Below are 16,464 nucleotides of genomic sequence, written 5' to 3'. Positions count from 1 at the left end.
TCCATGACAGTTGTAGACTTTTACCAGGTAGCACACAACACATATATTGAATATAATTCCGCAGTGCACATTTTTTAACTCTCTCGCTTTCACTCATTATATTCTATTTATTTTGTTTATTAACTATTGTTTCGTGCTGAACTAATAAGTAGTTGAAACTAGAAAGGAGTTGACTCTTCGCAACTGGCTAAAGTATGATAATCAGTTTTCCAAACCATACTACTGGAGTTTTATTGATGTGCTTACTAAAAGGAATTGTGCTTGATTATGTGTTCAGGTATCTCTAAGATTTGTTTATTTGGGTATTGGATCTGCAGCGCAAACATTCTATACCTACTCTATCTATGTAAAGAGTTTGCCCTTAAATGCTTCAATCTCAGAAGTCGAGGAAGAGTTCAAAACTTTTGGGAAAATCAGACCAAATGGTATACAAGTCAGAAGTACTAATATATACTCTCCTCATTCCTTAATTAACATTTGTCAAACATATCATGGGTTGCAATTTTTTTAATGTGGTTTTGGTTCTCTATTGGTTGTTACTTCGGCCAGCGAGGGGGATTCTGCTTTTGGTTTGTTGAGTTTGAGTCATTGAGTCCGTGAAAAGTGCACTAAAGGTAACTTTATTGATTTCGATAACTTTGATTTAGAAACCTATCCATCTTGTTCAAGTTATGAAATTTTTATATGGTCTCATTTTCGAGTTCTGAGACATAAGTTTCAGCAGAGGTTAGAGTTCTCTTCTTTTTTAGCTTTCAATGACGTCTTTGGATTGCCTTGTTGCAGTTGTTGAGACATTACTTTCTACTACTGTTAATTGATCAAATGGCTGTGGGCCTATTCTGGGTAGTTGCATGAGTGTCTAGAGAGATGGTTATAGCTAATACATGGTATTATCTAACTCGGAAATCTAATGTCGCAGATGTTTATTGAGGAAGTCATGGAACTTGTTGAACTGAAATCACTCAGGGGAGCACTAGTAGGGTTGCACGGAGTGAATGGGCTCTCAACGAGCAAAGGTAAGCGGCTCACTATTGCAGTTGAGCTGGGTTGCCAATCCCTCCATAATTTTCATGGATGAACCAACCTCGGACTTGATGCCGAGAGCGGTACTATTGTGATGAGGACCCGTGAGGAACACACGGTGGACACCGTGGAAGAACTGTGGTGTGCACCATTCACCACCTAGCATTGACATTTTTGAGGCGTTTGATGAGGTATGAGATTGTCAATGACAGTGTGTCGCTTACATTTTGACGATATAGGGTGGGGTTCCAAGGACTCAAAAGATTGACATACATATACTAGTTATTATTGACAAATTTGACACACCAAGACAATTGTCCCGAGTTCCCGGATCCCGACCACATTACGAGGGGTTGAGTCACGCATATATATATATCTCATACAACTAAAGGTGGGTAAGTATTAAGTCTTTCTACATGCTTGCAGCTCTTCCTAATGAAACGAGGAGGAGAAGAAATATATGTTGGACCATTGGGGCTGCAATTCTTGCCATCTAATTAAGTACTTTGAGGTGAGGACACATGGAACTTGCTGTTGAGTTCTTGGTTTTATCACTTTCGTGACTTAATCAGATCTTGAACAACTTGATTTTATTTTTCAAGAGTGTTAATGGAGTCCCAAAGATACGAGATGGATACAATCCGGCAACATGGATGTTGGAGGTGACAAGCTCGCCGCATGTGGAGGAGAGACTATTGGAGCAAAGATATTGGTGTTAGCTGGAAAGGCATAGCATGAGGAAATTGGTGATGGAACTAATCTAACGATATCATTTTCTGGGGAACTTTTATAAAATGCTGAGGAGCTTATCAGGTCGGGATTGCACCCGAGTGAAATTATTAGTGGATACACTAAAGCTATTGCTAAGGTTTGTATTTATATTTGGAAAGAACTCATCTTGATAAAGTGTATGAATTGAGACTTTTTTGTATATTTATTTTTCAGGCAATTGAACTTTTAGATGAGTTGGTAGAGGAAGGTTCAGAGATTATGGATGTAAGGAACAAGGATGAAGTTGTTCTCCGCATGAAAGTTGTTGTTGCTAGTAAACAATATGGCCAAGAAGATATTTTGTGCCCTCTAATTGCTGATGTAAGTATGGTCATTATTTGTTGACCATCAGTACTAGTATCATAATTGTTATTATTATAACTAATTACTGTTTTTAAGGTTTTGTTCCAATTCGGAAGTTTACTTTGCAGACTTGTAAAGTTGTAATTTTGGCCTTGATTAAGCTTGCACATAAAGCAATGTGGCTACAAAATATGATAAATTAATTTTTTTTTTTAGCAACCCATCAGCAACGGTTTATAACCGTTACAAATGATTTTTAAATGATTTTTTTTAAATTAACAAACAACTTTGCAACGGTTAAGAACCGTTGGTAATATTTTTAACATATTACTAACGCTTATTGACCGTTGGAAATTTCTGTTTGCAACGCTTATTAACCGTTGCAAATATTCCCAACGCTTTACCCAAGCCATATTTGTAACGCTTAAAAAGTGTTGCGAAAATTATTAGCAACGGTTTTTTGCCGTTGCAAATAGCCAGTTATGGTGTAGTGTTTTGACACTTTAGATGAGGTTAGTATTTGGTTTATATTTTGAAACTTGAATTATATTTGGTTTATAGTGATAATTTTTCTTAAAGTTATTGATTTTTTTGTAGGCTACACTTATAGTGCGATATGCCGAGTCGCCTCTAATGATGCATGGGATGCGCGATTCGGTTATGACTACAACCGACGAATACTATTATTATTTGGTGGCCGAGAGAGAAGAGAAACAAAATTCACATAATAGAGTCGCAGAGTTAAAAGTGCAGATTCTAGAAATAACATTGTGAGAATCACAGCAATAGAGTAAATAAAAAAAGAGGCAATCTAGCGAGGGTTTGAGTCGAAATTAGTTTATTTATTTATTATTATTATTATTATTATTTATGTTTATATTGATTGATGTTTGTATGGATTATGTTTAATGAATGAATTTTGGTTAGTTGAATAGATGTGTGGATTGTTGAGTTGTGGAATGAATAGTAATGGATTGTGGAGTAAGTGGAATGGAATGAATGGAGTACAATGGATATGAATTTTCAGAGAATTTGTATATGAAAAGAAGAACAAGATTTATCAGTTTTTGCGTCACAGTACAGATGGCATTTTTTCTGTTGTCCGTCCGTCCATTTAATTAAAACGGGAGACAGACGGCATAGTTTCTGCCGTCTATACATAAATAACCAACAGTCTGTATATAAATAACCAACAGACGGTAGAAACTATGTCGTCCGTCTCCCGAAACTTATTATGGCAGCTGCTAGCCAAGGTTTTAACTTTGGTTGGGTTTTTTACTCTTTCCAAATTTAAGACCCTTTTAGCAGCCCCATTGGAATGACATTTTTGTGGACAGGGTGGTATATGACCCTTTAGCACCCCATTGGACTTGCTCTTATGACCTATGTCGCTTTTCGATTTCCAGGTTTTTGCCGATAAATTCCCATAGCGTCTCTCTGTTATTGTTACCTTATATTAACTGCTGGTACCTTAACTGGCTCTGTTGTGTATTTTGTTTCTATTGGGAAAAGATGTAAGGAGCATAGTGCGTGCCCAAGGAACACACTTTTTCTCTTTAAATCACCATCTTTGTTTGCATCTTTTTAGGATCTAGCTGTTAAGTAGATACACAGATAATCCTAATCCAAATTAGATACTTTAGGATATAGTTGGCAAGTTGATAGATTTTATTGCTTTAGAGCATTCCCAATGCAAGCCACTCTTATTCACCTCCATGTCAATTCTATTTCTTTTTTTTTTCTACTGTTTTGGTGAAAAGCAAGGTGAGGCGGTCCAATGCAAATGTGACTATTATTCTCAGACGGGATGTTTGATTCCGGCTAAATGTAAAAATCGAAAAAACGTGCCGGACGGAATGAAATATCCCGTCTGAAGTTAATAAAAAAACAAAAAAAAAGACGAAAAAAGACGTGAGACGGAATAAAACATTCCGTTCGAAAAAAAACCGATTTTTTTTAAAAAGACACACGAGACGGAATAAAACATCCCGTCCGAAGTTCCCAACTCAGCTACTATCTCGGTTGAAGGTTTCACTCTCATTTTAACTTGGGAAAATAGTCACCTTGATATTCACCTTTGCATTAGGCAAATATTTTTTACCATTTGGAGGTAAATATTGTCACATCCCCTTGATATTCATCTGCATTGGGAATGTTCTTATGTTAGGATTTAGTTGGTAAGTGGATAAACGCATAATCCTAATCCAAATCAGATACAGAATTTCACATGGCTGGAGCTGACCATTCTCCTATCAAAAGGCCCACATTTCCACAACATTGACAATCTGAGAAAGCAGCGAAGGCGAGGAACTTAGAACATGGAAACTGAAGGAAAGCCTATTAGATGTAGAGGTATCATTAGAACACCCAGCACACTTCTTTATCTTTAGTCAAGATTTAGCTTTTTATGAACTTTGATTTGAAAGGTTTTCTCAATTTATTTATAAATGGATCTATCATTACAGCTGCCGTGTGTAGAAAAGCTGGAGAAGCTTTGAAAATTGAAGAAGTGATAGTGGCTCCACCAAAAGCAAGGGAAGTAAGGATTAAGGTTATCTGCACTTCTCTGTGCCACAGTGATGTCACTTTGTGGAAATTGGAAGTAAATATTACTAAACTTCATCTCTATTTGTACTCTGTTTACTTTTTGCCCCCCACAATCTGAAACCAGATCAACATGCATGAACTGTGGTTTAAAAGTTGGATGTCGGACTGGTCCATTTTTAAATTTTGGCCTGGATTGAAACTAGTACCTGCCTCCGGATGCATGAAGGATGGGCTGAATGGCGACCAAAAGGAAGGATAATTGTGAAAGGATAGTTGACTGTTAAATTCTTCTCTTCAAACTTAATATGCCCCCACCCTCCCCCAAAACTAACAATATCTGACAAATATGACTTGCCTCCGGAAATGAAGGTCAACACACATATGAATTGCCTCCGGAAATATGGTATGTACATGTAACATAGGGTCATATTTCCGGAATGCACACACTGACACATATTGTAAGTTACTAGGGTTTGCCCGTGCCGTACGGCACAAATACGGGCACCTTCGGCACAAAGGTGTCTTTAAGGAGTTTAAGCAACAAAACATATCAACACCAAGCTAAAGCCAACCTTAAAAAACAATGGAAATTGTTTTTAGCTGTGGTCAGATCATGAATAAAAAATCATATAGAATTTGACGTTAACAAAAATAAATGTTTCCTCTTGATTTGCGATTTAGAACCATTTGTTTCAGCTTTGAGTGTGTCATACTATATGCGTAAACAGTACGCTATAATATGAAACGTACCCTGTTTCATATTAATTAATCGAGGTGTGTCCCCTGTTTGCATCTGTTGATTTTATATGTTTAACCTTAATATTCACCCGTTACCGTTTAATGTCCAACATCTCCTTCATTCTACTTAATATATATACTCGCAACTTTTGTATTAAAACAGAGAAGAAAACTAAGACAACAACTTTACAAATTTATTGAAAAACAAGACATGTCTCTAGAATGAATGCACATATATAGTCATCGATCACTTGTCCGTGATTGATGAGAATGAGCTTGGAGTCGGATTGGAAGGCCTTTTTCTGGCATGGCAAGTGGTACAAAAATTGTTTTCTCCTTTGGAAGCGCTTCTTCCCACCTAAACTTGGTCACAAGATTGTGGATGAAAACCAACATTACTAACCAAGCATAGTCTATTCCAGGGACACATCACGCTCCCTCCACCAAAAACGGTACAAATGTGTATGGAGTAGACCTTTTCCTTCAAACCTTGAAGGATCAAAATTTTCAGGATTTGGGAAGTGTTTTGCATTTTTGTGTGTTGGGAATTTGTGCTCCGTAATATCTCAGAGAAAAATAATTACTCCATTACATACAACTTTCTATAAATCTAGTAAATAACTTTTCAAAAATAAATTCTGAATAAATAACTGTCAGCTACATCTTTCTGATTGAATTTGGGGTGTCAATGTAGCCCGAGCAAGCATTTCATCCAATCAAACTCCCGCCAAATGTCACAAGTATTTGCAATAAGTTTATTTTTGTAAAATTAATGTGTAGATCAATAATGTCTTTCTTAAAACCCAAGTACCGAATTAATTGGTAATACAAGAATTGAGGGCCAAACCCACCCAAAAAAAAGAAAAAGAAAAAGAAGAAAGAACATTCAAGACCTTCCACCCTTTTGGAATTGAAGACCCCGCATAAGTAAAGTCGGTTATTGCTTCTCTAAATGCTCCTTGAGAGGGAGGCGTGATTCTCATCGCTTCACATGCAACATTTCGTGAATACCTCATCTTTTAATGTCTTCCCAGTTTTAGCAGTTCTCCTTATTTTTTGACTTCAAGATCTCCATTTGTTCTATAATGAAGCACACATTAGATACATTTGAAGTCCTAATGATTCCAATCATAGAATAATGTCGAATTCATGCATGCCCAAGCCCAACCAAAAGCTTACTTTAACCCGTTAGGCAGGGGATTAATATTTAAATGTTCATGGACAAATATCTTGATCTGCTGGTCTCACTTTCATAGTAATGCTATCTCAATATTTAGTGACTTTTAAACGATACATCTATTGCATTTACTGCTCACTTTTGTCGAGATGGAATAGGAAATAAAGGGAGAAAGTGAAACATGAGAATAAAATCACTTGAAAGTCATTTTACGATCTTTGATGCTTAAATAAAAAATTAAGTTCAAATAGTCGACAAGACATATGTTAATGATAGATATAAGAAAGAAATGGCAACGGAGAGATGGACTTACCCTTTAAGACTTCATTGTAGATGTGAGGAAATTTTGCAAGATACTTAACAACAAAAGTAAGGGCGATCTTGGCAAGATCATGACTTCCAACAATCAAACCGGTATTTTGTCACCTATGTCCCGCTCCTCCATTGGTCGCCCATCCTCAAAGGTTCTTAACCACATATGTGACAATATATCCCACTTAGGCGACGCCTTTATTCTCAGCTAAATCCAACTTCCTCCGCCTTATTATCTCAAGAATATCTTTGCTTATTATGTTTGATGCTTTACCCGCTTTATTCATTGCCGTTCGGTGTAAATCAATCGGTATACACAAAGATACCAAATTTTGCCAAAAGAGCGAAAGGATCGGATCAACAAATTTAGGTAGCTGAAAGGGATCCTCTATGCTCATGAACACCTTGCAAGCTATAGATATGGTGTAAGCTTTGGCTAGAGTGAAAGCCAGTACTTCCTTCTTGTCATCCCAATGCTCTTTTAGGAGTTTTTTGGCAATGGAGTCCATTGTTGGAATATACTTTTGAAGTGGTTCTGGTTTAAGAAAGGCTGGAAGCATCTTATGCATTTTACCGCATGTCAAGAAAGGAAATCATTCCGAGGATTTGTTCAAAGATGAGATGGATTATAGCTTTGCTAACAGATACTTTTTTTCAAATAAAGCTAGGTGACATCACACTATTGCAAGAGGAGGAATAGAGTAAACATCAGTGTCGGGTAGGTCTTTTCCACCATTTGCAATCAAGTAGTGATGGACTGACCCTGTACTGTGATAATTATTCCAAAAAATTTATAGGAGACGATGGGATTCCGTCAAGATTATCAGGGAGATTTGCACAGAGAGCTTTGTTAAGTAAAGCCTAAACAAAACTTTTGTGGCTAATATCTCTAAATATAAAGGAGCTGGCAGTAGGTTTTTTATTTTTATTTACTAATAAAAGAGTATACCCAAACTTTTACCCTCTAAGTTGAGATAATGGACTCATAGGACGGTCTAGCTTGAGTAAGAGGCATTTTTGCTTCCAAGGCAAATTTCAGAGGGTATTAACTGCAAATAAATGTGAGAACATAAAAAAATAAAAGCCCAGATTTTTCAGTGCCATAACAGAATGCATATCTAAAATGGTACCCTTGCGCTTGCAAAGGTTAGCTATCGTAGTAATGACTCTCAAAGTTAGCACACATACACACCACAGACACCTATAAAATATACATTCAGGGAATTTTGACTTCTATATGCTAGATGGAGAACGCAAGATTTGATATGTGTGTCTGTGGTGTGTATAGACAATCTATAGATAGATTTAACTGATAAGATACCATTGTCACCGCATCCTTAAACTCATAGATCAACCTCTACGATGAAACCCAGGAACAATGTTCTAACAATTTTGAAATACTTCAAACCTATACGGAAGGCAAACTGCCATGCAAACAATCACACAATGGAGCTTATATAAACTATGAAGGGACCATGCATTAGGAAAGGGGAGAGAAAAACCCTAGCTATAATCCTTTCGGAACATAACTCTATGCATCTCACGAGCTTGGTTTGTACCAAACCAAAACTACATAAAAAGGATTGACCCAAAATTCAATATATTACGTATTAAAAAAGATCAGTAAGAACATATGGCATTATGAAGTATATTGAACGCCCAAATTAAGCAAAGTTCAAGAGTCACGCAAGCTTGAATGTTGAATAAGAATTCGGGTCATAGAGAATTGCAAATGTTGAATTGCAACACAATCTAGAGAATATCATTAGCCCATAAAATCTAAATATGTAGTTGTAGTGTACTTTCTGACCTTGTAGTGATGAATATCTTTCCTGTGCAGTAATGATGAGCTTTCAATCTCAGTCAAGGCGCACACGGCTCACAACAATCAAACAGTTGAACCACCAAATTAAACCAAACATTGCAGTAACCGACGACAACTAAAATTTAATTCCGACCTTTCCAAAACCAATTTAAATGGGTTAAATGAAGAGTAAAGTAAACATCAAAGGTAGATGGATGAGGAATAGAAATTTGGAGTGTAGAAATCTAGAGCATCAAAGGTAGAAATTTGGATGAGGAATTGGAGTGAGGAGGGCGGTAGGGATGAGAGTGAGAGAAAAGAAAAAGGGGGAGGCGGTCTGCAGTAACTAAAGAAACATACCAGCAAATACCCTTAGATTCTGCCATGTCATAAACAAGGTGAAATGCTAAGAAGGTGTTTGGACCGTCGGATCATGCCCAACCCCTTCTCTAATTTGCCCAGGAAGAACACATCAGTCAATTGCCCAGAATTTCTTTTTCAAGTGACGGCGGCAGGAAGGATAGGGCATACACAGCTGGTTTGAAGAATAAGATCCAATAGATCCGAGTGTTAGGGCATAAGGGAGCATACTTTTTGGGATTGGCTTATTTTGCCATGTCACAACTTAGAAAAGACAATGGTAACCACTGGATGGAGGCCCTGGGGGCCCCACACCATTGTGTTTTATTAGATAGATATATTTCAGTTTTTTATATTTTGCCGATATTTCATATCCGTGTCAATGTTTAGGTAATTCCTTATGCAAATAGCGACCCACAATACAATAATCCTTCCTTTTGAAGGATTAAGATATCTAGTCAGAAGGTACTAGAAGCGCAGTTAGTGCGCATGTCCAAAACCTTTGGATAATTTTGTTTTGATATTGAATAAATGCATCTTTCGATTAAGCAGGGAAAAAAAAATGTACTTCTCTGATTATCAAAATGTTTCCATCACCAACTTATTCTGATTTTTGTGATTTATCATTAATTTGATCAAAGTAAACAAATCGAGATAATCGTAGACAGACCTAAGTTTATTATAATGTGTACACGAAAGCTCATCTAAACACACTAGTAGTTTGATACAATGATACCAAATGATATTTGATCATTATATGGCTATCAAAAAATTTAATTTTTTGAAGCTTGGTAAGATAACTATAATTTGGAATGTGTGAGCTTAGACACCCATAATACCCTGCATTCAGATTCTGTTGTCTTAGAGCAACTTCAGCAGTATTACATGTTGATGAAAACACCAAAAAAATACCAAACCAAACACCAAATCGACCAATATTTGGTTCCAAGTTTGATGCTGTATCAAATCACTTACGCGGTTTGAGAAACACCGCGCGGTTTTGCCAAAACTGCGTGGGCCTGCACTGCTAAATGGGCTTCCATGGCGCGGTTTTGGCAAAACCGCGTGCTCTCAATTACACCAATGGGCAAAAAACGGCTATATCTTTCTAACCCTATAAATTGAAACACTCACCCCATATTTTTACACTCACTTCTTTTCTCTACTCTCTACTCTTTATTCTCTACTCTTTACTCTCTATTCTTAAAACAACAATGAGTCAAGAACCAAAATCAAAATCAAGAGGGGCTTCATGGATACAAGAAGAAGATATTACTCTCACCAATAATTGGCTACAAGTTAGTCAAGATGGTGTAATAGGAAATGAGCAAAAGTCGAACGATTTTTGGGCTAGAATTCTAAATGCATTTCATGCAAATTTAGGAAGAATGACCGAACGCAACTTGACGGGTATGAAACACCGTTGGTCTATTATTCAAGCTAATATCAACAAGTTTCATGCTATTCTTTCTAAAATTCAAGCATCTCCTCCAAGTGGCTATAATGACAATATGATGGTAAGTATTTACTTTTTATTTGTTATTTTGATTAACAAATATATTTTTCAATTCTAATTTAGTTTTTGCTTAATTGGTAGGTTGAAGAAGCAATAAGTGCATATGCGATGCATAATGGGGTTTGGAAGTGGATGTAATGCTATAATATGGTGAAAGACTCACCCAAATGAAAGATGCTACAGTTGAGAAATGATTTGCATCCCAACAAAAAGTCGAAGTCAAATAGTAGGGAAGGAGGTTCATCAATTCTAATATCAACTGCAACAACTCAACCAATGGATTATGATCCACACCAAGTTCATGGGCTTGAGGATAGACCTCTTGAAAAGAAAGAAGACAAAAAAAGAAAGCAAAAAGAGAAAGAAAAAGTTGATTCTAAAGTGGAGGAATCCGCTAAGAAACTTGATGCTTTTCTGATGGAACTTTCTAAAACCACCAAAGAAGGCTATGAATTGGAAGCTCAAAGACAGTTGAAGAAAGATGAGATGGAATTCGAAAAACTTCAATTGAAGAAAAGTTCGATGGATTGGAAACTTCAAATCCAAAAAGAAAAACTTCAATTGAAGAAAGATGTGCTCCGAGTTCGAGAAGATGAAAATGATCTTGAAAAAATATTAGGAATGAAATTAGAAGGATTACCCAAGACGAAATTTGGCAACTCAACTCAAAAGGGCGAAATTTTACAAAAATGAAGAATCGACTTGACAATATAACTGGTAGTAGTCAAAGTAGTGCATAGTCTAAATTTGAGTTTATATGTCTTTTAATTTGAGTTTGTATGTTTTTTAATTTGAGTATTTTAATTTGTCTTTTAATTTATGTCTTTTAATTAATGACATACTTTAATTTTAGTTTGTATTTTAATTTTAATTAGAATGTACTTTAATTGAATATTTTCTTTTAATTTAAAGTTGATACTTTTTATCATTCCAAAAAAGATTTGTATTTTCAAAATTCTCATATACAGAAATCCTTTCATAAAACCACAAATACATAGAAATAAACTTGGAACACAAATACATAGAAATTGAAATGATAAATAAACACAAAGTCTAAATGAAATGCAAATAAAAATAGAAATCAAGTCTGCCCACGCCTACTCCACAAATGCTCGACCAAGTCATTCTTCAATCTATCATGAACAACTTTTGAACGAACTCTCTCGACGCCAGATGCCCAACGAGATAGAACAAAGTGGCGTTGATCTTCAGGAGCACCTTCTCTACTTGGTATTTCCAAATCAGGAATATACTGCGGGATATCCGTTTCGCGTTCATCTTCCACAATCATATTGTGTAAAATAATGCAAGCCCTCATAACAGTAGCCATGTTCTCTAAATACCATAACCTGCACGGATTCGCTAAAATAGCCCAACACGACTGTAATATACCAAACGCCCGCTCTATGTCTTTTCTAGCAGCTTCTTGCTTCTTTGCAAAATGTTTGTCTTGTGCAATAGTCGGTTTAGCAATCGTTTGAATCAAAGTGGCATAATTAGGATAAATACCGTCAGCTAAGTAATAGCCCATATCATAATGATGGTCATTCACAGTGTAGTTACAAGGAATAGCTTCATCATTGACTATATCATCAACTATTGGTGAGCGGTCAAGCACATTAAGATCATTGTGAGAACCCGTCATTCCAAAAAAAGCATGCCAAATCCATGCGTCACGATCGGCAATTGCCTCCAAAATCACTGTTGGTTTATGCTTATGGCCAGTGTGAGACCCTTGCCACGTGGATGGGCAATTCTTCCATTGCCAGTGCATGCAATCAATGCTTCCTAGCATTCCAGGCCATATGCGTTCCTCAGACACTTTAAGCAAACGTTGAATATCTGCAGCATTTGGTTTGCGTAAGTATTCACCTCCAAAAATTCTAATAATTCCATCACAGAAATAGCGCATGCATTCATGAACAAATTTGGCTCAAAGAACATGTAACATATCATCTACTAGATCAACGCGGTAGTCCCATAAGCAAGCATTCGTATAGCAAAGAATTATTTTTATTTTTGGGTTAATCCCAAACTTACCCGCACAAATTAACTGTTTGTTGAAAATATGGTACATTATGATTAAGATGATTGAAAATACGAGTAAATAATGATCGACCCATACTTAAATCGGCGCCGAAAAGTCGTGGTCACGCGAAATATAGGATTTTGCCCGGTAGTTAGCATTTACACGAGCCAGTGTTGCCTCGTACTGACGATTCTTATATTTTCTTCCTTTCTTCGAACCACCATGTGGTCTATAAGAAGACTCCGCTTCTTGCTGACGCAATAAACTCAGACGATGTCGAACCAAAGGTAGACCAATAGCCACTAATTTACGAGTTTTAACTGCAGTGTTATCATTTGAAGAGCTCGAGCTCGAACTCGAGCTTGATGAAAAATCAGAAGAAGATGAATCAGAAGAAGATGAATGATCTATTGAAAAAATCTTCAAGAGTTTTGGTAGTGTTTTTTTTTTTTTTTGGCTCAAGGAGATGAGTTTAGATGAGAGGGAACATGAAAAATGAAGAGAACATCGCAAAACCAAGGGAGTTAAATGGTTATAGCACACGCGGTTTCTGGAAACCCGCGCGGTTTTGGAAAAACCGCGTGAGCTTGGACCTGTCAGATTTACTTTAGTAGCGCGGTTTTGGCAAAACCGTGGGCTATATAATGTTTTGACAAAACCGCCAGCGTTGTTTGGTGTTTTTTTTTTTGATATTACTCCTGAAGTTGCTTGGTGTTTTTTTGGTTTGGTGTTTTTTTGGTTGCACAACTAAAGATGCTTTTAGATTTATATCTTTACTCATTATATACTTGTTGTGTTGTAAGATCCTCCAGAGCTATCGGGTAATTGCATAACACAATTGTTGGGTTTAAATACTTGTCCATAGAAGAAAGTTTACTTGTCCTACTTGTCCATAGAAGAGATTTGAGGATTCAAAATCACGAAGAAGATGACTAGACCATAGAAACATAAATAAGTAGCATGTACGTACTAAATTTGGTTTTCCTGATTTCGCAACCAACAAATTAATCGCTTCAAATGAATCATCTTTCTGCAATCAGACAAAAATTTACTTAAGTTCCCAACCAAATAAATATCATACAACGAAATTCAACAAGGCATCTAGAAAAGCTTACAAGATTGCGAAAGAACATAAAAACAAATCGAATCAGAGAATTCATAAAAAAGGGGGCCTTTTACTCAATACCAATGGTAGGATATTGGTTGGCAGAAAATAGAGAAAATGTGCCATATTGGATTTGGTCTCAAAATCTTCTTCTCCAATTCGATTTCAAGAGGGGGTCTTCTAATGAAAGAGGCAATGAAGTCATTTGAGGACGATCTGAAAATTGGTGTTTTGAAGAAGTGACAGCTCTGGGTGTTTATGAAGTTTGGGAACAATGAGTTTTTTTTTTTCGTTCAACAATAGAGAAAAGTTGAAAACGATGAGAAAATTGAGAATGGCCTATTTAAAGTTTTAAACTGTTGGTATTCTATTTCTTTTCCTGCCCTACACGATATTTCTTTTCAATCTTGACAGTTCGATATTCTTCTCTATCTTCCTTTTAAGAACCCATACAGAGCAGTGACACGAACAACATCCATGCTTAAACACCAACTAACCATGACTATAGAGCTCATACTCTTCTTGCATCTGCTGAGCCAACAAATGAAACTCAAACTTTGCCTGGTTGCCCGTCCAAATGTGGTGACATTAACATTCCATATCCGTTTGGTTTAGGAAAAAACTGTTCAGTAGAGAAGTGGGCAGACATAAAGTGCAATACCACATTCCAACCACCCAAACCTTTCATTGGTGACCTTTACAGTTCTTAAAAACTGAAGTTCTCATAAAAAACTACATAGCTGAAAGTTGCTATAATCAAACCGGGGGTTTGATTGCTCAAATTCCTTCCTGGGTAACTTTGACTGGAACACCTTACACATTTTCTTCTACAAGAAACAAGGTCACTCGCTACACCAGATTCGTTAGAAAAAGACAAGCCCCATTTTTGTCTTTTGTTCGCATGCACCAAGTGCCGTTGTGGAACAAACAAACCCTGATCGTTGGATCACAGGCCTATCTAAAAACAAAAACCCTTATTACCATTTCCTTTACCATTGATTTGTTGTAAAAATAATACTATTACAACAGTTTATTCCAAATTGGTACTCAAGTAATGTTTACATGTTGGGCAAAGTACATATATGAAATGCTGGAATAAATTCTGCACAAAGCCAGCAGCTCCAATTTTCTCAGCCAATGCGACAGCTTGGTCCTCCTTCAACACAACTATTTGTCTATTTATAATGTCATATGGTCAATCAAACAGGGTTATTAAACCTTCCTCCACACAACCACAACATAGTACTCTGCTTTCAAGTAATCATACTTCTGGTGTAGGTGGCTTGGAAAGCTAGCCTCCTTCCTTGTATACTGTAAGATTTCGTGTAAATGTGTATGTGTCTGTTGTAATTTGCTTAGAATGTTGGTTGGTTTCTAATCTCTAATTTTTTTGTGGTTGGTCTCTTGTAGTTTGCACCATCTCCTTATGGTCAGGCTCCAACAACATCATTGCTTCAACTCAGTACCATGCTACCAACCAATATCTTCTTGAACGATGAAAGAAGTCGTTCAAACAAGCATGCTTGTTTCCAAAAGTTTCAACCGAATTTGGAAATCTGTTCCACTTTGAACTTTGATCTTGGTTTTTGGAAAAACGCCGAAGACTCTTCTCAATTCGTCAACAAGCAGTTGCAAGTTGCAACTCCAAGAACTGAATCGTTTTTTGCATTTTGTCACTTCTGTTCTTAGTCTTCGAGGCAACGGAGGTATTCAGAAGTTGAGTATTAAGTGTGAATGAGTTAACGACCTAAAAATGAAAGGAACTTTGCCAAAAGTTTGCGAAAATGAAAACATACTTTCAATTGTTTCCATAAATGCATCAAACTTTTAAAAGTGTTTCTAGATATGATTGCCGTCAAATTAAACCAAAGGCATGTACACTGGACTGTTAAAATCATCCCCAATATTTTTTTGTGCCAACGTGTACATCCACCTCAAATATCGAACACAAACAACAACCAATATTTCGTTACTTTTGCATCAAATCAGAGACATTCTTCCCTCCATTCCCCAACTCTTTTCCTCCAATGTACACAAAGACAACAAAAGCGTCTAGAACGCAAACAAATCAAGCTCAAGTCCAAATTCTCATCTCTTATAAAAAAAACCTCAACCGCTTCGTCCACCTTATGCGCATATCTATTCAACGATATCCCAAGACTCTCCTCTCTCTGCGACATTTCATCAAACACTTCCCTCAACTCCATAAACACTTGATCCAGGATTATACCATTTTTTCTTTCTCCTTTAGATACCCAACTTAAGTACCGTAATGCAGATTTTCAATCCGAACGATGCCATTCAAGTACTTCTATTACAAAATCCTCATTTAATATAACCCCACATCGGTCTAGCGCCTTTTTGACCTCTTTAACAGAGTTATTCGTGGTTATGTGGAATGGACCATGTCGGGTTACTCGAATATGCGTCATTTTTCGATGAATCAAAGTGAATTTACTGGTATTTGTGTTGAAACTTCTTCCGGGAGAAATGAAGTTTTGGAATGTGAGATCGAGGTGGTGATTGGTTGTAGTTTGAGTGGATTCATGTCTGGCGGGAAAAAAACGAGGGAAATTTATTGGTGTTCACGTGAGAAATATGTGCCGAAAGGATTTCATATCTCGGCATCTTGAAATTAGCTAGAACGCGGAAATTTTAAGATTTGTCCATCTTTGTGATATGTCCACGTTGGTAAGAAAAATATTAGGGGTGATTTTAACAGTCCAGTGTACACCATGCATAATTGCATAGGTTTAATTTGACGGCTGTAAATGTGTTA

The 16,464-nt window shown here is 36.7% G+C and overlaps 1 protein-coding gene, 3 long non-coding RNA genes and 1 pseudogene across 7 annotated transcripts in view; 3 read left to right on the top strand and 2 right to left on the bottom strand.

Moving 5' to 3' along the window:
* The window catches only part of LOC147491597 (uncharacterized), a 42,045-nt gene extending 28,039 nt beyond the window's left edge, over positions 1–14,006 (bottom strand). For 3 of the 4 annotated variants that reach the window (XR_015198241.1, XR_015198243.1, XR_015198240.1), the window contains exons 1-2: positions 13,696–13,835; positions 13,551–13,610 (exon numbers count right to left, since the gene is read on the bottom strand). This is a non-coding gene — a long non-coding RNA (uncharacterized LOC147491597). Of the gene's footprint in view, positions 1–11,445; positions 12,394–13,550; positions 13,611–13,695 lie in introns of those variants that run through there. The other variant, XR_015198242.1, reaches the window with a different exon arrangement.
* LOC147491600 (uncharacterized) lies at positions 1,153–1,692 on the top strand. The gene is made up of 3 exons (XR_015199923.1): positions 1,153–1,214; positions 1,450–1,534; positions 1,626–1,692. It is a non-coding gene; the product is annotated as an uncharacterized LOC147491600 (long non-coding RNA).
* On the top strand, positions 1,731–2,212 carry LOC147491599 (uncharacterized). Its single transcript, XR_015199922.1, has 2 exons — positions 1,731–1,891; positions 1,969–2,212. It is a non-coding gene; the product is annotated as an uncharacterized LOC147491599 (long non-coding RNA).
* Positions 4,308–15,519, top strand: LOC147491596 (uncharacterized). The gene is made up of 3 exons (XM_086565304.1): positions 4,308–4,449; positions 4,563–4,699; positions 15,096–15,519. The coding sequence occupies exons 1-3, from the start codon at positions 4,416–4,418 to the stop codon at positions 15,372–15,374; spliced, it is 450 nt and encodes a 149-aa protein (XP_086421430.1). The 5' UTR covers positions 4,308–4,415; the 3' UTR covers positions 15,375–15,519.
* Positions 5,623–6,398, bottom strand: LOC147491598 (beta-amyrin 28-monooxygenase pseudogene; annotated as a pseudogene).
* Positions 15,520–16,464: the final 945 nt, after the last annotated feature.

The sequence above is a fragment of the Coptis chinensis genome, chromosome 6 (assembly GCF_015680905.1).
Source record: "Coptis chinensis isolate HL-2020 chromosome 6, ASM1568090v1, whole genome shotgun sequence".
NCBI lineage: Eukaryota > Viridiplantae > Streptophyta > Magnoliopsida > Ranunculales > Ranunculaceae > Coptis > Coptis chinensis.
Note: the sequence above shows the minus strand (reverse complement) of the source record. Positions and strands in the feature narration are given on the sequence as shown.